This window comes from Brachypodium distachyon, chromosome 4, assembly GCF_000005505.3.
Source record: "Brachypodium distachyon strain Bd21 chromosome 4, Brachypodium_distachyon_v3.0, whole genome shotgun sequence".
Lineage (NCBI taxonomy): Eukaryota > Viridiplantae > Streptophyta > Magnoliopsida > Poales > Poaceae > Brachypodium > Brachypodium distachyon.
In genome coordinates, this window is record NC_016134.3 from 23,216,093 (window position 1) to 23,240,174 (window position 24,082).

General features: G+C 46.3%; 2 protein-coding genes across 3 annotated transcripts; one reads left to right on the forward strand and one right to left on the reverse strand.

Annotated features, from left to right (window-relative positions):
• Positions 1-9,729: 9,729 nt before the first annotated feature.
• Positions 9,730-15,873, reverse strand: LOC100839124 (probable beta-D-xylosidase 7). 2 transcript variants are annotated; one of them, XM_003576036.4, is made up of 5 exons: positions 15,394-15,873; positions 12,007-12,288; positions 11,733-11,902; positions 11,541-11,638; positions 9,730-11,400 (listed from the first exon to the last, which is right to left on the reverse strand). In XM_003576036.4, the coding sequence occupies exons 1-5, from the start codon at positions 15,811-15,813 to the stop codon at positions 10,031-10,033; spliced, it is 2,340 nt and encodes a 779-aa protein (XP_003576084.1). In that variant the 5' UTR covers positions 15,814-15,873; the 3' UTR covers positions 9,730-10,030. The 2 variants fall into 2 exon arrangements, with proteins under 2 accessions (XP_003576084.1, XP_024310473.1); XM_024454705.1 differs by lacking the exon at positions 15,394-15,873 and adding an exon at positions 12,364-12,402.
• On the forward strand, positions 15,812-23,769 carry LOC112268660. The gene is made up of 4 exons (XM_024454580.1): positions 15,812-15,896; positions 22,864-23,111; positions 23,196-23,616; positions 23,721-23,769. Exons 1-4 carry the CDS (start codon positions 15,812-15,814, stop codon positions 23,735-23,737), a joined length of 771 nt encoding a protein of 256 aa, XP_024310348.1. The 3' UTR covers positions 23,738-23,769.
• The last annotated feature ends 313 nt before the right edge of the window (positions 23,770-24,082 follow it).

The following is a 24,082-nucleotide window of genomic DNA, read 5'->3' on the forward strand; positions in this document are numbered from 1 at the left end:
AACTTAATCTCAACCACTTGACTAGTAATTAGGGACTATTTCTGGATATGCTTAAAACTGCTTAAGTGTGAGTTTCCTTTGGATTGCTTCCTCACAGGGTGTTGAGGGGGTGATATGAGGATTGTGTTGTTTGGTGTTTAGTAAATAGGTTAATCACCTCACTTGGTAGACGCTTCTTATCCTCTTCTTAGACGATGTCATTAGTGTGTCTCTCTAGATATATCTGCTGCTGCATAACCCCACTTTACCCTCCTTTGAGACATGTTGCATACTAGCATAGATTTCCTGGTAAGTCAACGTTGTTTTCTTCAGAGGTTCTAGCAAAGCAGGTGAGCCGCTAGCTTCTTCGTGGAGCACGGCGTTGGATTCGATGTTTAGCGAGATCCAGATCAGGGTTTTGAGACTTGTGGCGGGTTTCCTTCCAGCTTCCAGCCTCTTCAGGCCATGCTGTATTCTTGTCCATACTCGGGCATAATTCGACTTCCGCTGATGTAATGATGTAATGTTGGGACATGTGTCCTCTCTTTGTAATATTTGTTTTCCTGCTCCTTGTATGAGTTTTGTAATTACTCTCTTCTGTAGAGTTTTGGTAATGATATTCATGTTGCAAAATCTTGCGATGGGCACTTTAATGCGTGTATGTATTGAGGTGTTTATCGTAGGTTAAGAACCTGAGGCTTGAATTATGCAAAGGTTAGCAATTTGGGGCTAAATTGTATAATTCCGGTCCCGGGGTCTTACAGAGATCTCCTCCTGTGCTTGCGCAAGTTGGTATTCAACATGTCCCAAACGGATATGGATAACTTCGAGTGCGTCGGAGGAATCCATCTCTTCTCGCAAGACCCAAGTGCTAATCAGCAGGACAAATCCCTTGCGCTGGCAAGTACATTCGAGTCTGCACTCGGTTATTTATATTCGACTGCGAGGCACTGCCACCGGGAGTACTTCAAATCGGATTCAAATTCGACTTCCACAAGTCAGAATTCGACTCGGCGCTGATTGGCAAGTCAGGGCGCTCCATTTCCAAAAAAAGAAGGGGTGCAACATTGCCAAGAAATTCAAAGGATATCAAATTACAACCTTGAGTCCAGTCGCCACTACACAAAGTCGCAACCGAACTCAAGGGCTACTCCCACCGGGAGCGCTGATCGCGCACCCGGTAGAATATTCGTTACAAAAAAAACAAAACTACAGACTACCTACACGAGATATGGTCTCCTCCTCGGCTGCCTCCCATTGCTGGATCATCTGCAGCGCCGCCGCCTGCCCAGCCTCCAGGAATAACTTTATACCCTGGGCGAGAGTAGCTGGCAGTGTAGCAATTTGCCAGAAATCCAATTCTGGGCAGTTGACTCGCACAAATGCGAGGGCAATCTGGGCACCCTTCACCAGCTAGAGTCAAACCAGTTCCTTCATCTTCTCCTCGCCGTGAAACTTCACCATCAGGCTGCCCAGTCTACGAGGCACCTTCTCCTGCGGCCATAAGGCCCGATGAGTCGAAGCTAGCATGTCACGACCGGAGGTGAAGTACCTTTTGACCTGCTTGGTCCGCTCGATCAACAGCATCAAGTCGTAGCTCCTCGATTGATCCAGCCAAAAGGGTGATGGATCATGCACTCAGCGAGCTTGAATGGCAGCATTCACTCTAGCCTATTCATCGTCAGGGTCAAAGCGAACAGCTGCACAAAAGACGACAAGATTACTTTGCAGACCGACACGAAAGGCAAAGTCTTGCGATCCTTACCTTGGATTTGGCCGCTCAGGTTGCGAAGCTCTCCGAAGACAAATTCTTCCCGGTTGGTCGCAGCTTTCAGGCTAGACTTGCTACTTTGAGCGTCACCCAGCGTGTCACGCTTCAGTTTAGCGAGTCGAGCCTTAACTTCTCGTAATTACTCTGGGGACAGAGTAGTCCGAGCCTGACCCTTTCCGCTAGGATTGGCTGGAACATCGTTACAAGAGGCTGACGCTGCAGCTGGAACCGAGTGGGTTGACTGTCCTTCTTCCCTCTGCGCGGAAAAGACTCAAGTTACCTTAGCATTTATCCTAAAGAACCCCTTCAGGGGTGGAAATAAAGATCTTTTGATTTCTTTCCAAAAATGGCTCAGCTAGAGCAGTTCTTTACAAAGATAAAAGAAAACAGAAGAAGAAGATTCACAAAGGAGAAAGAGAATCAAATATATCTTGTGAAAGATCGCCCACCTCTAGGCCGCCGGATGAAGCTAAGTTATGTCTTGAGCATCACTCCCACCGGGAGGCAAATTAATAGCAAAAGACAAATTTACTCACGTGCTGACTCGATGCGGGAGTCGTCGCCGGAGGAATGCTCGACTCATCGGGTCGACTCCTTCTACTCGTTCTAGAAGGGTGGGCCGCTGAGGCTCCTTCGGTGTGAGCTGCCTTTTCCTTAGTCGGCTGGTCCGACCCTTGTGAGTCCTGACCAGTCGATTCAGTTTCGGGGGCCTTTTTTTCCTTGACCGAGCCACCAGCATGGCTAAGCAAGAAATTTTTAGAGGTTTTGATAAAATCTCTAGAAGGCTGAAATAAGATTGCCAAAATATTCACCTGGCACGATTGAATCGAGCAAAAAGGCCAAAGTGACCAGCCGCGACTGGCCCGTCAGACTTGGTCCTCTTGAACGCAGGTAGAGACGCCGACGGCTCGACATTCAGGTCCCTCGAGCCTGTCGTCTGGGTCTGTACCGGCGGGTCATTATCCTCTCTGCCGCGCTTCTTTGCCGGTGGAGAAGCGCTGCTTAGATCATTATCGGGTTCCTGAAATCAAAGCCACGGTCAGAAATAATTCATGCCAAAAACGGCAGGGTTTATCAGATGCTTCGGTGATCACCTTTTCTTGGGGCCTGTGAGGCCCATAGGAAGCCACTAGAGGGTCACTCTTGCAGGGCTCCGACTCACCCAAGTCAGTAAGCCGCCGAACTCATCGACACACTTCAGTAGAACGAAATTCCTCGGTACTAATTCGGTTCGAGTCACGAACCCCCCGATATGCCCACATGGTATGATCATGTGCGTACAGAGGCTGATTTCCAGTCACCTTCAACTGAGCAGTCTCCATGAGAGACAGGACTCGGGCCAACAGAGTCTTGGCTTCTTCGCCCTCTATTCCTCCCAACTTATGGCTCCAGGCCGTCGTCTTCTTCACCGACGCGCTCACCGGGAATTCGGGAAGACTGAAACCGCGCCCTTTGGCCGGCACATCCATGACATAAAACCACCTCGATTTCCATTGAGAAGATGATTTCCTCTCTAGGAGGTTGAAGAATTTGGTATTCGCCTAAGTTTGAATGTCCACACGTCAATCGGGTCCTTACCCTGGCGCTTGATGGTGAACATTCTCTTCCAGAGTCCCATATGGGGATTTATTCCAAGAAAGCATTCACACAGCGTCACGAAGCACGTGATGTGGAGGTAGGAGTTTGGAGAAAGATTATGGGGTTGGAGCCCGTAGGCCAAAAGCAAGCTACGAAGGAAATGGTGGACTGGGAATGCTAACCCACGAGTGATGAAATCATAATGCACCACTCGCTCTCCATGCATGGGGCGAGGGATTACCTCCTCGCTGGGAAAACGCACATGCCCCAGCCGCGGGGACAGCAGCCCTTCCTCTTGCATGCCGGCCACCCTCTTGCGATCCACGGAAGACTGCGGCTAAGCTTCTGCGCTTCTCTTGTTCTTCCCCATCTCGCCGGGTCGAAGGACGTGATTAGCAGGGAATACGAAGGGTTTTTGGCTATGGAAGCTAAAGTCTTGAGCGCCTAAGCTCTGGGTGCGAGGAGGAAGAGGGGTTAAAACTAAATTTACCCCGCCTCCAATTTTATCCTTGCCCTGGCAGAAAATCCAGGACGCACGATCTCGATCGTGGCCACGTGTTCCGCATCAATCGGAATACGAAACTACAAAGATGAAAGTAACTACTTACTTCGTGGGCGCAAGAACCAATGAGATCATCATTGTGTCTTGTTTACTGCGCGAAGTGTGATCGTTTCTCCACTGACGCATGCCTACAGTGTGCCTAGCTGTCAGGCTAGGTTGTACATCCCGTCACATCGGATGACAAAATATGACTCGAATATCTTGACTCGAAATTATCTCCCATACAGGATGACGGAGTTTATCTTAAATGTTGAAACTCATCGTGAGTCTCGACTGTGAATACCAAGACTCTCATGCGAGTCGCGAACGAACCAACTGATTGCTTTATACTAGCTAAAGACATCATTCGGTCAGCTATTGTTTATTTTTTATTCATAACAGCAAAAACAGGGCAATGACCCTGACACAAAACAGTCGATTTCATATAATCGACTCATGTGAGTCGCACCAGCTGCGTCACCTCAGTTGTTTATGCTCATTCGCATAACAGTAAGCCTCTTGTGTTTCGTCCAAAGAGCTTGGAGCCGCACTAGCTGCACTGGTCTAGTAAAATCCATGCTCATTGCATGAAGATAAGCCTGATGGATCTCTCCATCGAGCCTGAAATCGTACCAGCTGCGTATTTCAGTAAATCCATGCTCATTGCATGAAGATAAGACCCGAAAGTTCTCTTACGGGCCTGGGATCGTACCAGCTACGTTATCTCCAGTCAAATCCATACTCATTGTATGAAGGTAAGTCCTAAAAATTAGGCCTGAATATGCATCCACCGCATCCCTCCAGTAACGATTTTCACTGAAGGGCTGCTCCCTGTAACCATGTTCATTACATGAAGATAAGACCCGTATGCTTCCTATAGGGCCTGGAAACATACCAGCTGCGTATTTCTAGTACAAGTAATCTTGACGAACGAGTCGAGTACTTAAAAACTGGAATTTGACTCTATAAGACCCCAGCATGCTAAGTTGAAATTCGCCAGTCACCAGGTTCAAGCCCGGGGACTCAAATGCTGATGAAAGCTAGTGTTGTTTTCGCCCTAGAGCGATTAACTGGACTCGACTTCTCGAGTATCTGGGCGCATTAAGCATATATCCCTATGACTGCTACTCACCGCATTGATCCACTATCAGATCATATTGTGAAACTGTCACCTAACAGTCAAGCACTAAAGCATCGGCTCAGAAACTCTCTGAGTCGAAAATACTTCTCATTTGAATTACAAATCGATGAAACTCCAAGTCTGCAGCATTTTGCAACTGGCTCAACAGCATAATAAGATCATTCTTTACAGGAAAAGTCCTAGTCGAGTCTTCGACTCAACCAGGCACTTGGGGGCTACTGACGTGGTTATGACTAACCACATACTCGACTCGAGTATACCCGGTACAGCCCAGCTGGGGGCCCACAAGGAAGCCTACTTGACTCCAGGAGTCTACATACCAAATCTTGTGACTCAAGACAAGAAAGGTTAATTAGAGTATATCTCCTCATTGTAACCGAAGTGGACTCTACCTGAGACCTGAGTTCCTGCATATATAAAGGACCAGGAGGGGGAGCCAAGAGGACACCCTCCAACTTAGATACAAGTCGCCTAGACGTACTCGACGACTCAGTGCATCTATACTCTGCGGCACCCCATTGTAATCGACTCATCAATACAGATCCGACAAGCAGGACATAGGGGTATTACCTCATCGAGGGCCCTGAACCTGGGTAAATCGTGTCCCCTGTGTCGTTGTTAGCCGACGAGTTCGCCAACACACACTCATCTTTCCTTGATACAAGTCCATCAATATGGACATTGTTGAAGTTACATCTTCGTCAACGCCCCTGCTTCTTCTACGTTTAATGCTTTAGTATGTCTTCAAAATTTAGAATTTGGTCAACCGGCAGCCGAGCTATGGTCCTAATGTTAGCACTGTGTGCGGGTCAATAATAAGTTTTTCTCGACTCCTCATCCACCTCATCGATGGCAATCCTGCCGGTGGCATTGAGGAGTGCGGGACGGTTGGTCGCTACTCTTCTGGAGTGGTGCATTTGGTTCTGTGTTTGTGCTTTATAGGTCGTCTACGCATATCGGCTTATCGGTTCCTTTTCCGATCGATGGGACTCGGCCAGTTTCGACCTCATCGTGGAGTTAGTGTGGCCAGGTCTTCTTGGATCCGTCTGGCCGGATCTGGGATGGTCATCCAACCCTCTTCGTCTTCTTCTTCTCCAGGACGGTGGTCTGTTTCTCAGATCACGGTCGCCGGTGTCTTCTGACTCCGACCGACGACTTTTCGGCTGCTACGTCAACAATGGTTTCCTGGCTCTGACGTGGTTCAGAGGTCCAGAAGCAGCATCGAGCTTCGATCACGGTGCGCCATCGGCGAGTGCAGGAGGAAGATAACGACGTTTACATAGAAGAACTTGCATGTAATTTTCTTTGATTTTAAAGATGATTCTGTAAGGGTTGGTTGATTTTAATATATGGCCTTGGCCTTCTCGCAAACAATAAAACACAACCTTTTTTATTTTGGCATAGTTTTTTTGTAACATCCCAAAATTTCAAAATTCTTATGTGCATTGCATCCATGAGCATCATGCCACAATTGCATATTTGAATTCAAATTTGTATCTCAAAAGGCTTTAAAAGATTTTTATTTCAATTTAAACCCTAGGGTTTTCACCCATTTGAGCTTTGGATCTCCAAACCAATAGGGTTTACTTATAAAAGGGGTTTATTGCATAAATAAGCTATCCCATAATTTTTGGATAATTATTGGGAGTTGAAAAGGTATTTTATTTAAATAGTTATATAGCCCTAAAGGCATTTATAGAGAAAATGTATTTTTATATATTTTATTTTGAAGGGAAATCACTCCCAAAAGTCGAATCATGATAAAACATGATTTTACAAATTTTCTGAAATTTATTTGGACCAATTTGGAATTCAAAATCAAAAGATATCAAAGAAATAAGAAAAAGGGAAAAAGAAAAGGCTAAAAGAAAAAAAAGGGAAGAAACCAGACCGGCCCAGTTCCGCGCGCCCGAATTGGACCGAGCCGGCCCAGCCGGCCCCCCCTGTCAGCTGCGTCTTCCCCGAAGGAAAGCGCCGCCGGTCACGCGCGCGATCCCCGTGTCGCCGCAGTCCTCGCGCTCGCCGTTCCCGACCTTCCCGAAGTGCCCTGACCGCGTCCCTATAAAGGCCACGGCCCCCTCTCTCTTTTCCCCCTAAATCCCCTCGCCACCACGTCGCCAGGCCGTCGGAATCGCTCATTGGAGCAAGGAGCCGCCGCCGCCGTTTTTGCTTCGGGTCGACACCGCCGGTGATCCATGTTGCCCGAACTCGTCAATTTCTTGAACATCTCGACCTTGCGCACGTTTTGACGCACGCGGTCTTGCTTTTGTGCCCCCTAGCACCCGGACGCCACCCGCCGTCGCTCGCCGGAGCTCGCACCACGCCGCCGCGAGTCTCCGTTGTCCTAGCCGTCGCCCTCGACCCCGATTCACCGCGCCAACCGCGTCACCAGCTCCGTCGCACCGAGCCGCGCCCCCCGCGCACCTCCCCGAGCCGCTTGCGTCGCCGGAACACCCTGCGCCCGCGCCGCCGTCTTCCTCGACTCCGGTGAATGCCGCCGCTGCTAGGTAAACCCTAGCCATCCTCAGCCGTCCGATCTTATCTGACGGCTAGGATTAGATCTAGCTTTTATTTTAAACAAAATGGTACCAACCAATCAGGAGCTGACACGTGGCAATGCTTAATAGAAAAAGAAAATGTAAATTTTAATCCCGGTTTGTTTTAAATGGCACTTTTGTAGAAAAGCCCCTATAACTTCAAAAGCTTGTAACTTTTAAACCCTTTGGCCATATTTGACCTTTTTGGAAAGCTCTCAACTTGTAGAATCTTTTGGCACGGTTTAAATTTAAATTTGAATATTTGAATCACAGTCAATTCACAGAATAGGGTTTAATGCCATTTAATTCATAACTAATTATTTAGAAATCCTTTTTAATTGAAACCAGTGCCCAAAAATTTGTTTTATTATCCTCTGTCCATTGGGACAGAGAAATAAATATTTGAATGAAATTAATTGACTGATGTCAATAAAACCTTTTTTTAGGATTTAAACCCTAACCTTTACTATTTGTTTAAAACCCTATGCATGTGTTTGTAATTGCCGATGTTTAGGATCAGTTGATCACCCAAATAAAACAAACCAAATCATGTCACATGCTTTGCATTGCATCATGGCATACTCTTTTCCATTTGATTGTATTGTATGTTTATGTATGTATTGTTTGTATTTGATTTAGTTTTCTCGGAGAGCGAACTGTGTGATTGTGAAGAGTGCTTGAATACCAACTACTATCAAGGCAAGTTCACTTTGACTATTATCCTATTATTATGCACTAGTTTTTATTAGTTGCATTGTTAGGATTATTATTGTATCTATGCTAGCTATAATTTCTCCTAGTAGTATAGGATACCCCTGCCATGTCCTCACCATCAATTGCCACCGTGGTAGTAAAATGCTATGCTATGATAATATACGAGGATTGTATTATTACAATGTGATACTATTGAATTACAATATGGTTTTCCTAGTGTATGGCAAAACAAGTAATTCAATGAACCGTCCTGGGTGGGCTGCTTTGAGGAAGTGGAGATGTATGCAATAGGTCCATTTCTATGAGTCGTCTCGCCATTTCTATGGGAGCGCCTGCGTTGCAACTGAGGAATGCCACCCGGGGTAACCAGAAACTGGACTAGTTTCCTATTTAGTAGCTTCCAGTACAACCACATGGTATTATGGGCTCTGCCAGGATGGATGTAAGAAATATGAATCCGGATCCGAGGTGACATCGGTATGTAGCAGTGTAGGTGGAGGCGTGTCCCTCAGGTGGTCTGGGGGATTATGTTCTGAAAATTCCTGTAGTCGGATGCCGTTGCTACTCTATCCTGAGGACAATAAGGGATTAACACATCGATTTCTTGTGGGGAATGTGTACAACCTTTCGAGAGTGTCAAACTAAGTACTTAGCCGTGTCCTCGGTTACGGACAATTATGAGCAACTAGATATTGGGGCTGTAAGGAAGTTCTCACTCGTTCAAATTTTCTAATAAAATGAACGGATTGAACTGGGTAGGAGCATTGATGTTTCTACTCAATGTGCCTAGGTTAATAGGAGCATGGGTGTTTCTACCCCGTGTCCAATAGAATTCAAAACTATTTGTTTAAAAATGATAGGATTGAACAATGATGCTTTTATGCAAATAGCCAAACCCCTCCTCGCTAAATTATGAATGTACTTGGTAGGTCCTTTATAACTCTGGTGAACTTGCCAATACATTCAAATGTATTGACCACGTAGTGGCTGCAATTAACAATGCAGGTGGATGAGTGAAGTTCGTCGTTATGTTATGGGTCATGTGCTTACATTCCAACATGCTCTCACCTTGGAGTAGTGTGGCTCTTACGTTCTACCCTTTTCCGCTGCAGTTTTAAAAACAATGTTTTATGATGTTGAAACAGTATTTGATTATGCTGGCTCAAGGGGTCATGCGAGGTTGTAAGTATTATTAAATTTTGGATGATGTGATGTAATAAAGTACTTTTGACTTTTGTTTCTGTATATTTCATCATAAAACTGTGTGTGCTAGTGAGTCGATCCAGAGACTAGCACAGTAAGCACAGAGATTGAACCCTGTAAGGGGGGGGATCGCTTCATTTTTTTTTATGTTTCTCGAGTAGAAGCATAAACTGATTTACGTGGGTCGCTTAAAATGGTTGTTTTATTTTTAGTATCTTCTTGGACCTTGGACGCCTTATGCATGTTGTTTGCAATGGCTTGGACATTTACAAGGAGAAATATTGTGAGTACATATAATATGGATGTTTTTTTGAACAATATGGATGTTTTGATCATTCGATCTGAACACTTTAAAATACAAATTGATCTTTAAGAAAAAAAATTGACAACTCAAGAATAGACAACCTGGCCCTTTAGTCTAAGTGGCTAACAGCCCTAAGACAAATAAATTTATCTTAGATAAAAAATGGAACTAATTAATGACAAATGATAAATAATGTCGCCTTGTCGACCCGTGGGCTGCGTGAGTCGTCTTCATTTCCCTCGCGCAAATCAGTTTGTTGTATTTAGCTGTGGAAGCTGATCTCTCTCTCGTCCTTGCCCACAACGAGAAAATGTGACCCTCTATCAATCACCTTCTTGCCGTCCTCCCTCGCCCTGGCAAAGTGTTCGCACGGGCTGACGTCGAACGTAAGGCTGGCCTTCTCCCCGGCCTTCAGATGCTGGCTCCGGAACCCAACTAGCTGGCTCACCGGACGTCCAGTACCCGTCGAGTTGGGCCACCGGAGGAACATCATTACCGAGTGCTTCCCGTCCATCGGGCCGTGGTTCTGCACCTCGACCACTGCCGGGAACTTAAGCTTGTCGCACCCCTCGACGCCGATCTCCTCGACGTGGTAGTAGCTCATGCCGCCATCGGTGGCCGTCCTCGCGGTCAGGCCGGTGAGTAGATTCGTGTTTGGGACTTGATGAGTGTTAGTGCTTGACACTAGCTGGCGAGAGAATTTGGAGTAGCTGAGGCCGTCGCCGAACTTGTAGACGGTCTTTCCCTGGTAGAAGCGGTAGCTCCGGCCCGGGTAACCGGTGGCCGGGTCGGCGCGCATCCGCATGTCGGTCATGGGCACCTTGGTGAACTCCTCCGGGTACCACGTCACCGGCAGCCTGCCGCTGGGGTTGTGATCCCCAAAGAGCACCCTGGCGATAGCCAGCCCACCTGCCTGGCCCGGGTATCCGGCCCACAGGATGGCACCGATCTTCGGGTTGGATTTGGCGAATGTGATGTCAACTGAGCCACCCGTGAGGAGAACCAGGATCACGGGCCGCTTCGACGCGCTGGCAACGGCGGTGATGAGGTTCTGCTGCTTTCCGGGGAGCAGAAGGCTCGTCCGGTCGATCCCTTCCTGCTCCTCCTTCTGGCTTAGCCCCATGAAAAGAATCACGTAGTCTGACGAGCTAGCCAGCGTGACGGCCTGGCCCGTGGCGGCAAAGCCGCACGCCGCCGAGTCGCACCCAGCCAGAAACTTGACGTTCTTCACGTACCCCTGGAGCCCCTGCAGCGGCGTGGTGGTCTCGCACGGCGGGCCGAAGTAGTTCCCGTTGAGCGCGGCGGGGTCGTTCGCGTTGTGGCCGATGGCTGCGGCCGAGGCGACCGCGGAGGGGTCGAGCGGGAGGATGCCGGCGTCGTTCTTGAGCAGGACGATGCCGCTCTGCGCGGCTTCCAGAGCCAGGTTCTTGTGCGCAGGGGAGCACACGTCCGCGGCGCCCAGGCTGCCGTACAATGCGCTTGTCCTCGGGTCGCCGTCGAAGTGGCCCAGCCGCATCCTGACGGCGAAGAGGTTTTTGAGAGCATTATCGACGTCTTGCTCGGTCATTTTCCCCTGCTGGAGCGCCGACATGCCGTGCACCTGTGTGTAGTTCCCGCAGTTCAAATCCAGCCCTGCAGTGCACGTAAGTTAACTTGGTTAGAAACTAATCAAATCACTTGAAATTGCAAATCCTCGGTCCCAACAAAGAAAAGAAACCTTTTAATAACTTGCAATTTAATCCTAGGAGATGAGTAGCACAGGTTACACTTACCGGCCTTGAGGGCAACTGCAACCGTATCTTCGGGCGTGGCCCTATAACGCTGGGCATCACGCAACAGTGCTACCGCATCACAGTCCGAAGAAACATAACTGCATACACAGATACAAAACTGAATAATCTGAATTTTTCATCCTTCCTAGATGCCAGGATTAACTGAAATGACGATCTGAAAATATACCCTACCCGTTTAATCCCCAGTCTCCCTTGAAGGTCTTGGTGATGAGGTCAGAGCTGGCACAGGCAGGGACACCGTTGATGTTGGTGTAGGCACACATGACGCAGGTCGCCTTCCCTTCCTCTACACAGCTCTTGAACGGCGGGTTGAAAGTATCCGCCAAATCTTGGAGCGTTACCTGATTCAATTAATGTCAATCGGAAGTTCAACATGGAACAATTTTTTTTTTCAAAAGTTCAACATAATAAATAGAAGAGAACAAAAACAGAGAAGCTAGCTCACCTTTGCGTTGAAGTTGTAGCGTACAACCCCGTTCCAGTCCTCCAGATCGTACGCCGTGGCATGCTTGCAGCACGCCGAGGTCTGCAGCGTCGTCGCCGAGGTTCCCTGAAGCCCCTTCACAAAGGCAACGGCGTACTTGCTCGCCGTGGTGGGATCCTCACCGGGGGTCTCCTGGCCGCGGCCCCATCGCGGGTCACGGTAGATGTTCACATTGGGGGACCAAATGGTGAGCCCTTGTGCTTGCCCAAGGTTGTACAGCGCTCTAGCCTCCGTACCAATCGCCTGCAAAACATAACGTACAGATGAATATAATTTTGAGATGGCTGCAGGCAATTTAGACTTAGATTGTGGCCAAACTGGAAGACAAGAGGACAGATGCATGCTCTCGGTGGATCCGATACACGCTTGTTTGGTGCATCCCAGCTAGGTGGGTCACTTTTTGCCGTACAAAAGTACCTACCCATTAACATGAGCTGTACTGCGCTTTCTTTAGTTAATCGATATGTATAGGACCAGTAACCACTGTGCTCGAGCGATCATGAAGGCCACACAGTGATAAATTGACAAAGACGGGCACGTGTGTCGTGAATGAACACCAAGTGTGCCATCAGGGAGTAACAACTAACAACTAGGAGGACAATGATTTTGTCTATTTCCATAACAGGGGAAATAGTACGGCTGCAATCTCCCGAATGGACTCTTCGGCACAAATGGGAGAAAAAAAAAGAGAAACTTATATTTTTGTCTATTTCCACTGATCGATGAGAACTTAATGTATAGAATTTGATTGATTGTTCCTGTGATTATGGTATTTGTGTGAGAGAGGTTCTCTAAACTAACTTTTTAAAAGCCTGTTTTAATTCTTCATGCTTTTTTTTTACATTGGTTATCATAGAACACTTGAAAACAATGTTTTGGACCACTTCTTATGTATTATATAAGCTAAATAAACACTTCCTGAAAACAAATCTTAAATAAACATTGTAAAAATGGTTGGGCCACAGGCCTAATGGTAAGAGCGAGATTGTTTTTTTCTGGTCCACCTAGCAAGAGTACACACATGAGTCCACATTTGGTGGGACATGACGTGCCCGCACTAACAAAGAACGGTGACGTCTCTGATTATATCGTTCGTTCTTACGTGTACAAGAGAAGTGCACTCATGTAGTCGTGTGGTGTGGGTGTGGTGCATGTGACTTACACGTACTCCCGAGAAAATAACAACGAACCTGCAAAAAAAAGAGAGAGGAGAAAACAACAACGTCGAGCAAGACATTTGTGATCACTCGAACAACACTTAATTTAGATCTAGCGGAGTAGGGATCACAGGTTAAGCTAGCAGTGGTAGCATTACTACTAATAATGTAACCGACCCAAATCAAGTGACGGGAGGCGTCCCGGCCTACTAGCACGGCACACAGTCTGTAGTACAGTACTCCCCGATCGATGGCACACATGCTGTAGCCATTGTGGAGTACAAGATATGGCGGTACACCATACGCACGGCCGGCCAGCAGAGGCAATCAACACCGGTCGTTGGTTAGGCGCCGCGAAAAGCTAGCTGGACTCATCTAATAATCTACCTATGATGTTCGCCCATTCATTCTCAACTATCCCCTGCACTATGCAGATTGTGATTTCTGGACCATCATATCGTAGTACTCCTCTGATATTCACCAACTTTTTCCTACAGTGCGGATACTTTTTCCTCTGCTCTTTTGTTAATTTGGCCCAATAACGTTGCGCCGCGCATGCATTTTGTCCTATGAGCATGGAAAGAGCTCATAAAGCGGCCGGCCATGTGTTATTTTCGTTAGTTGGGTTCGGTATATATGTTTTTCGGTGTTGAACTCCATCAGCTAGCTTTGGGGCCTACGAGTGAATTATGTCAGCCACAGCCACCTCAGGATTTCGAAATTGTGCCTAGGCTAGTTAGCCGACCGTGATTAATTTCTGGTCAATTTTGTAATTTGATTTTTTTTTTTCGCTCTGAATTTTTTTTTTGTGTTGAACATATCTGATTTTGCAAAGCAGTCAAAGTGCACTGGACGGAGTTGCCTTTCGTAATCAAGTGCTTATATGTCCAGTACTGTTCATCTATGTGGTTTAAGTTCATTTTTAAAAATTCAGGATTTTTTTGCGGATAATTCGATCACCGGGAAAACATTATTTTACGGTTACTAAAAAAACAACCGGTAACCAAAATGCCTAGAAAATTTACTACAGAATACTAGTAATAATCGTGAGCATGCAAAGCATTTTCACGAGTAATATAGATTTACATACATAGTCCTTGACAGAAATTATGAGAACAAATACCAGATAAGGCTAAGAAGGTGCAAGAAAACGGTTTTAAAGCTATTTTCTTTGATACTCCCTCCGTGCGGGCCCGCACGGAATTTTATGCCAAACTTTGACAAAAAAAATTACATTAGTTATATTCCTCCATCCAACAAAAGATGTTTTAAATTTGTCAAAATTTGGATCTATCTAGACATGACTTAGTGTATAAATGCATTCAAATTTGCTCAAAGTTGAGACATCATTTGTTGGACGGAGGGAGTATGAGTTTATTGTGAGACAAAAAATATATCGTTAGATTCCTATTGGAAAACTCTTTCCAGTGGTATAACTTTTATATACATATTTTAAATGTTATTTTGTTAAAGTTTGGCACAAAACCCAATAAGGGCTTTATAAATCTGGACGGAGGTGTTCCAAAGTGTTGGAAGTCTCAAGTTTAAGCTACGAATAATTGAGATTTATATGTGGACCACCAGCTCAAGTCAATTTTGTTATAGGTCTGCCTTTTCTGATAGAGATAGATACAAAAGGCTATTTACACGATACAAAAGGTGTCTAAAAAAGGTCTAGTTTCATAGTCGACGAAATATTATTTAACAAAATCTGTTAATTTATCCAATGCACTTTATTAGTTTCCTTTTTAAAAGTCAAGTTCTTGTTGAGGTAATTTCACAAAACACTCGAGCGGTACTGAAAATAAATAAAGAGCACCTAGCTATAGAGTACTCCGAACTTGTGGGCTCTAGCTAGCCCGGAAAAAAACAAGTGGGATCCTGACAACGTACGTTCTGTTGACATACACATGTGTATATACGAGTAGTTCAATTCACTGGAAAAAAAATAGTACTATATACATATCAGTTTTTGTTCCATTAAATTACAAATTAATTTACTACGCAGAATTGCGATTCTATACATTTAGTGTGCACATGATCACTCTAGTTCACGCGTGCACTGTAAAGAGTACGTATGCAATTTTGTTCACTCAGTCAGTACACACGTACTCATTGCGTTCCTAAACAGTTGTTAGCAAGAAAGAAAAAAGAGGAGGGAGTATATACGTGGATATATACGTATAAGTACCTGGCCGATACGGTACCAGATGTCTTGGTCGAAGGAGGCGGCGGTGAGCAGCACCTGGGGGAAGCTGGTGATGGCGCGGACGGCGCCGTCGAAGTGCATGCCGTGGCCCCAGAAGGAGAGCCCGTGGAGGCCCTCGGACCACCACTTGTAGGCCGGGACGCCCAGCCGGGGCACGGCGTCCGCCTCGTCCCCCAGCTGCGACACCTTCTCCGCCAGCGTCAGCCGGGACACCAGGTCCGCCGCGCGCCGCTCCACGGGCAGCGCCTTGTCGCAGAACGCGTAGCCCTGCGTCGCGGAACCCGGTCCGCACGAGAACGGCGGGGTCGCAGCGGCCGCCGTGCGGAGCAATGCCGCCGGCATTATCATCGCGATCAGTGACAATAGCAAGCCGGCGCCGCTGTAATGAGAGAAGGCGCCCATGGCGAGCGAGTTCGAGGAGGATCAGAGGATGGAAGACGGAGGAGGAGTGGAGCTGAGGAGTGAAGTGATGGGGTTGAAGTGTGGTTCCTTTATATAGGCGTTCTGCGCTAATGAGGTTGGTCCCACGAAAAATTCCTTTCCGGTTTGCAGCTGTACATGTTCAAAGTTCAAACTATAGCTAAATGTACGAACATTGCTCTGTGCAAAATAAATTACTGCACATTGTTTGTTTTAGATAAATTATCGGATTTGCTAATGCAGTCACCCGAGAAATCTTATTTCAGTCGCCGTGTGAGTTGCCGATTCATGCATGTGTGGAGACTTGTGCGTTCTTAAATTTGTTTGAGGTATTACGTTTTAGTCGGGAGGTTCTGCTGGCTGCGCATGTCGCCCTTTGCGGTTAACGTGTAGCTGGGCTGGCTGAGGAGCTTCTGCAGCCTGCTTTTCATCTAGGTGTTTGGCCTTTTCTATTACCATTGTGTGTTTTTTTTTAACTTGGTAACATATAGTATGCATTCGTGTCTTTCGTTTCTAGAAATACATTCTTATGGATGTTGTTTCAAGGATTGGTTTTCAGAAACGCATACGCACACAAACATGCATGTACACTCAACTCACCCCTATAAATGTACTAACGCATACCCTAACTTAGTGAGCACCTACAATTTTTAGAATCCTGCATAAACTTTCACCTGAAATTTTTACAATCGCGTATAAACTTTCACCTGCAATTTTTAGTCGCGCATAAACTTGCACCTGCAATTTTTTGAAATCGGGCATAAAAAAGTTTCAGCTGCAATTTTAGAATCGCGCATAAAACTTCACCTGCAATTTTCAGAATCATGCATAAAGTTTCACCTACAAATTTTAGAATCGCGCATAAAGTTTCACCTGCAATTTTAAAATCGTGCATAAAGTTTTACCTGCACTTTTTAAACTTGATTGTTATTATTTTTGTTGCCTTTTTTCCTTTCTCCGTGGCTGTTAAGTGTGTTTTCGTCAGGATCGGTAATTTTTCACTTCAAGTTTTTAGCACCATTTTAAAATTTGTAGCAATACACATGAGAAGCATATAAGTGCATACTGAATTAATGTTACTATAATGACGAACGCTTTTCATTGTGATCTCAAACTCCAAAATACACGCACGCGCACGCACACACCGACCGAGAAGACATACACACACATGCATGTACCCAGGCTGGTCGACTGAGAAATGTGGTTTGTCAGCCGACTGAGCCCTAGGCAGTCCCATAAATTATTTAACCGATAGTTCACTAATATATAGTGGAGTGCCCGCGTGTTGCTACGCAACGACAAACTCACGTGCAGCTCAGGCATGTGCTTTCGCACATTCGTTGTTTTATACGAAAGCACGTCAAATAGAAATTGGTTACTCAATGCATGGATCTGTTATATAGAATTACATAATAAACAATTGAATTGACTGACCTCAACTTTAACCGCAACCGCCGTAGCCTGGTCAACACCGTCGTCGCCGGCAAGGTCCGCTTCCCCAGCGAGCTACATCCCTCGTCGTTGCTTGACGGCCCTTCAGATCTGCTCTGCCGACTGGGCCTTACGTTTCGTCGACGACCGCAATCTTTCATCCCCATTTGATTCCCTATTTTTTTTCCGTCGACTTCTTGTTTTCTGCTGGGATGAACCGACGTTGGTCACTATCCGCTCAGACGGACGCATGAGCTCGGCAGCCTCACGATTATATATCGCCGCGTTCTTTATCTGTACTTCTTCTCGAAGCATGAGAGCTCAAATGTGCCTCCTTCCTATCCGCGTCACATGTTGATTTGAAAAAAAAATACTCGCACTACTACAGAAAGGCTTATCAGTAACGGTCGGGGCCGCCGTTACTAACTTCGTGTTACTGATGATGGGTATCATCAGTAGCGGTCGACCGCTACTGATGTACCATCATCAGTAACGGTCACTGCGACCGTTACTGATGTATATATCATCAGTGGCGGGCGGGCCGACCCGACCGTTACAGATGTATATATCATCAGTAACAGTCGCGTTGCCACATCAGTGTCGGTCGAGCGACCGACACTGATACATTTTCGGTATTTAATTTTTTTTATTAAAACCATAGAAAATACACAGGAAATACACAGAATGTATATACAGCACAACACATAAAAATACATATAAAGCCGCATCACATCACATCACATCATTTAAAGCATACAAATGTATATAAAGCCGCATCATTTAAAGCATATAAAGAATACAAAAGTATCTCACTTCACGACATTGATTACAAAGTGTCAAAATTTCATAGAAGCATATAAAGAATACAAATGTATCTCATTTCAAGTTTGAAGCTATTTTTGTGGGTGAACCCTAGACACCACTTGTTCCACGCGTTTGTAGCCCCCACTAGGCCTGATGACCTCATTGTTGATGAGATGGGCGAACTCCCATTGAATGTTATACACGACCCATTTAAGTCGGTGTCCCATTGTCATTCGGGGCCGCCAGTACTCTTCCATCGCCGCGACTGACCCCTTCCACTCAGGCTTGAACATGCTGACATTCTCCATAAGGATGTGACAGTAGTAGGAGCCACAGAACACACTGCCGGACGGCTGTTGCTGGCAAGGGAACCTGTGGTTGTGGTGAGACTCGTCTTTATAGCCTTTACCAGCTAGTTTTCCCTTGGCCGCCACTTTCCAGGCAGTGTTACTGAGTGATTTGATGGGTTTCCAGAACCGGCCTCGAACACCCTTCTTCGGAAGTAGTGAATCAAAGTAGTAAACCACGGACCAAGGCAAACAAATGAGTAGTGTCACCCAATGGTCTCTGTTTTCAAAAGAAACAAACTTTAGTATCTAAGGGTGTGTAAGAAAGACTGAATTAGAAAAAACAAACGGTTCCATATATAAAATTGAACTTACTCCAAATTAAGGAAGAAAAGGATAAATCGTGGTCCGCGTATTTCTCGAGACATGCCACCAAGTATTTAGATGCCAGGGTTCTTGAGTGATCCTTTTCTGGCTCAAGACCGATGTCACCGTAGTTGAACATCGCGGGGTCTAGAATGGCTTTTTTTTTTACCTCCATTCGCCGTAGTTCTCTTATTTGGTAGGCAGACCACAGCCTTAAGAGGTTAATATCAAGCTTTTGATGGTTGAAGAGGTGGAACAGTTTGTTGAACTCCACAAAAAAGGTGATAGGATGTTCCTGAATGCTCCCGGTTTCTTGGTCAAAGAAGCCATATTTTTTTGGGATTCGAACATTGATTTGTTAGGCATGCTGTTGAGAACCAGCTGATGCTTGCATGTAGAACTGATGAAGCTCTTGCATCTCTCTGGACACGGCATGCAGGGAATCTTCGGTGACCATCGATCTTCCAGGATAGTAAATAAGCACCCGGTCAAACTCCCTAGCCACGAAATAGGATCCGTCTTCGAATCTCTAGTCTTGACAAGGGTTCTTTATGAGAATGTCAGGCCTATTGTCCTCCCAGACTCTAGTTATGTCAGGCACATAGTGCATCTCATCTTGAGTGACATTGGAGGACTCCTTGATGGTCTTGCCGCCGCGCCCCCTCTTTTTATGGCTCCTCTTATTGTCCCATGCCTTCTGCTCCTCTGCTTTGTACTTATCATCGATCTTGCGGCCACCCATGGACTCAGCGGCACCCAAGAGAGAGAAGGTAGGAGGGACGCTTCCAGCCTGTGCCGACCCTATTGTCTGGCTATCTTTGAGCTGTGGAGGCATCGACATTGCTCGCTCTTCATCTGCTGACATCGACAGGAGGAAGTATCCTAGGAGAAAGGCCGAGCGGCGATTGAGAAGTACCTTTGTGGTCGGAGGGAGATGGAGTCATAGAGGGCCGGCACTGGTTGTAGAGAGATACCAAGCTCCTAGGCCACATAATGCGGTAGTTTGGACAACCGCCTAGGATATCCACGCCTTCCTCCGGAGGTAGCGGGATAGCATAATCACGATGCTCCTCGACGACGGAGTCCACCATCACACTCACTTATGCGTCGTTCATAAGAATGACGTGCACCAATGGCGGTGATTGTCTGGGCATCAGGCGGCCAATGGCGCCTACAAGCTTCCCAGGCTTGTCTACGTGGATACGACACTTCACCGGTGCCTGCGCGTAACAAGAAGAAGGCATATGTGTGTAAGATCTTTATTCATGAAGGTAAAGAATGAAAAAGAGTTTGAAAAGTATGCTTACAAGGATGTTGTCGCTCGGACCCGGATCGTTATCCCAGATGCCTCGCTTGGGTCCGGTTGGCTATCGAGGGGGTTGTCCATGTTGGCAATATGCCCTAGAGGCAATCATGTATGATGTAATTCCCAATGTATTCATAAAGATTATTAAGTTGTCCTCGTTTGAACATCTGATATGTATAATTGAATATGTGATTTGATTGTGGAACTATGTATTCATGTTGTTCATACTAAATTGTCCTTAGTCATTGAGGTTGTGCTGGACACATAACCTAGACTAATGTGAAAGTTGGCTGATGACTCGGTTCCACTTGTCATGGGCATGGTGATGTCATTCCAGCTTACACGGACTCGGCTAAAGAGTTTAGCGAGTCGGACTGACCCATATTGAGATGCAACGAGAAGGTCGTCATTTGCATGTCTCAATCAATGTAATCCTTAGACCTGAGGTTATCGCACAATCCGAGTTGTGGATCACCAACTTAGGTTCTGTCAAACGTCGTTCCGTAACAGGGCAGTTATAAAGGCAGAGTTCGGATTGACTGAGAATCAAGCTGTGTGATGTGGATAACCAAGATGGGATTTTGCCCCTCCGACTGGAGAGATATTCTCTGGGCCCTCTCGAGTGATATGATTCGGGAAGCATGGCCATGCGCGACTTGGTTAACTGTTAACCGGGTCGATCGACTAAGAGTTAGTCGGATGAATCGTATATCACAGATCGAGAAGAGAGTTGAACTATTAAAGGGATGACGATTGATCGCCTATAGTTCGACAAGGTATATCGTGAGGCAAAAGGGACTAAGACGTATGTCACATTGGAAGGTACGTCGTCATGACTCGATGGTACTTGGGAGTACTTGGGAGTTCTGCTAGAGCCGCTACCGATTGATCGATTGAGAGTCGGACTCCAATCGTGTCCAAGTCGCCATGAGCCTGCGGGGTCACACATTTAAGAGCGGGAGCAAGTATTTGGTCGGGTTGGACCCGAACCGGAAATGGGCTGACAATGCGAGTTGGACTCGCAGAGTGGATGGGCCACAAGTGCTGGAGCCCACTTCCACTCGGTATATAAGCAGGGGCGTGGGATGCCTAAGGGGTACGGTTCGCCACTCTCATGCGTTGAGAACCCTAGCCCCATTCAGTCCAACCGTCGCACCGGACCTAGCAGTCCGCCGCCGGAGCTCCTCCTCGCACGTGTGGATACCGGCAGAGGTGCTGTACGTTCAGCACTTCGACAATCGCGGGATTGGATCGGCTGGATCGGATCGAGGGACTGCACTGCATCAAGGCGCTGCATCGATAATCCGCAACTGCGCGTCTAGTGGTAATCCTCGTGGCCTTCTACCTCGGCTAGATCTTGGGAGTTCGTGTAGGAAAAGTTTTGTTTATCTCTACGCGCCCCTTCAGTGGTATCAGAGCGGTAGCTTCTGGTATTAGGCCCTTGATCGCACATATGTGATATGCAGTAGGCATTAGATTGGATCTAGTTGCTGTTTTGGTGGTCGGTCTATGAGATAGATCGGTTTTGTACAAGGTTGATTGGATCAATCATACTCGGGGAGATGGATGATCTGTTGTCCGTGATCATACTGCTAAGGTCGTGGAACGACATACCCCTACCGGTCAGTTTCCGCCATCGGGGTATACTGTGACACATAAATCCAGTTGCGGTGATCGAAGATCAAAGAGTTTGGTCGAATCGGAACACAGATCGGATCTGGGTAAAATTGTTTTATCCGATGAAGAAATCCATGATCGCAATGCAGATTTGATCTGCGTTTTCCAAAATCGTCGGCTTCGCCCTGTCGTAGCGCCTTAGATGTCGTTGCGAGGTTCACAACGCCGATAGATATCGTTTCTATGCATAACTTGTTTTTGCAGGATGTTGTGAATGGTATGGCTTATGTGCATGTGATGTGTGTAATCCATACGTGATCTGCGTGTCACGTTTTTTTGTCAGCTGGCTGGAGCCTAGGTGCTGTCATTTATTGTATAACGACCTGCGTGTCGAATTCTCCATGTAATTTCCGTTCACTATCTAGTGTAGCTATTTGGAGAACCTGGAGGACATGCAATCTGATGTACAAGTCGGCTACATGGAGTAAGGTGGCACGTGACAAGAGTTGGCACGAGTCTACTTACAAGCTTTGTGGAGATGGAGATCACCATGAAGAGAGCCATACCATTTCACATTATAATTGCTTTATTTGTGTTATTGTTATGCCTCAGTTTTACCTCTATTAGATAGTTGGTAGTTTAAATCTCTCAAAGAAGGTCTAGTCGGTTGCCCCGCCAAGTGCTGCACCATCACAAGTTGGACATTCTTGGTAGTGGGCTCATGAAATTGAGGTGCTACCAATTCTTTCCAACTAGGTGGGTTTGAGTCGGACTCTTACAGCGGAAGCACTTGGTAAGCTAGACGAGTCCATCACAACGGTTGTGGGGCTCGGGGCTCGGTAGGTCGGGAGCCGGGGCATGTGATGCCACCCGACTAACAGGAGTCGTATGAGATGCGATTGGCAAGGTGTTGCCTACCTAGATCACTTGGCGGCTAGCGGTGATGCTAAAGCTCACTAGTCGTTTTGCTTATTTAGGATCCTGAATCACTTAGTAACCATCGGAGAGATGTTGGTTCTAATGGGAGCATAAGTATTAAAGCGTTTAATATTCCTGCTCTTTTATGAATACATGTCTTAAGTGTTTTGCATATTTTCTGTTGTAGATCAATGGCACCTAGCAACCTTCCTCATTTGTCCACTTTTGCGTTGAGGTCGATCCTAGAGAAAGATAAACTTAATGGAACTAATTTCACCAACTGGTATCGTAATCTGAGGATAGTCCTCAAGCAAGAAAAGAAGGACCATGTTCTAGACACTCCACTTCCAGATGAGCCTGATGAAGATGCGACGGTCGCTGTCATGAATGCCCACCGTAAGGCTAGAGATGAGTTTACGGAAATTAGCTGTCTTATGCTTGCACACATGGAACCAGACTTGCAGCAGCAGTTCGAGAATGTTGAGGCCTACGATATGATCGAAAGCCTCAAAAGTATGTTCCAAGCTCAAGCAAAGACCGAGAGGTATCAAGTCTCTCAAGCTTTGCTTGGCTGTAAGCTCAAAGACGGCGATCCACTGAGTCCGCACGTGATCAAGATGACTGGTTACGTGTAGTCTTTGGATAGGCTGGGTTTTCCCATAAGCGATGAGTTCGCTACAGATATAGTTCTGAACTCTCTTCCTAGTGCATATGCTCCGTTCATCTCGAACTATCACATGCATGGTATGGATAAGAAGCTCACTGAACTACATGGGATGCTCAAGACAGCAGAGGCTGACCTCAAGAAAGGCACCAGTCAAATGTTGATGGTGCAGAATAAGGCTAAGTTCAAGAAGGGTTCTTGGACTAAGAAGAAGAAGGCTAAGTCAGGAGGCAAAACTCAGGACTCTGTCCCGAGTGCTGCCTCAGGGGCTAAGCCGTCTCCTGCAACTGGATCCACTTGCTTTTATTGCAAGACGGATGGGCACTGGAAGAGGAACTGCAGCAAGTTTTTGGCTGACAAAGCCAAGAGTGGAAGTGGGACTTCTAACTCAGGTACGCTTGTTTGTAATGTTATAGACATTTATCTTGCTGATGCACCTAACAGTTCATGGGTATATGATACCGGATCAGTAATTCACATCTGCAACTTGTTGCAGGGGCTGGTAAGAACTAGGAGCGTGGCAAGAGGCGAGGTTGATATTCAAGTCGGCAACAAGGCGAGAGTCGCTGCGTTGGAAGTCGGCACGATGCAACTTCATTTACCTTCAGGATTCTTAATGGAGCTGAATAATTGTTATTATGTTCCAGTGCTTAGTCGAAACATTATTTCCACCTCATGTTTAATGAGACAAGGTTATGAGTCGAATATTAAGAATAATGGTTATTCTTTATATTTGAAAGATATGTTTCACGGCTTTGCACCCGTCCAGGACGGGTTATTTATTTTGAATCTTGATAGTGAATCAGTCTATAACATAAATGTGAAAAGGTTAAAACCAAATGATCTGAATATGACTCA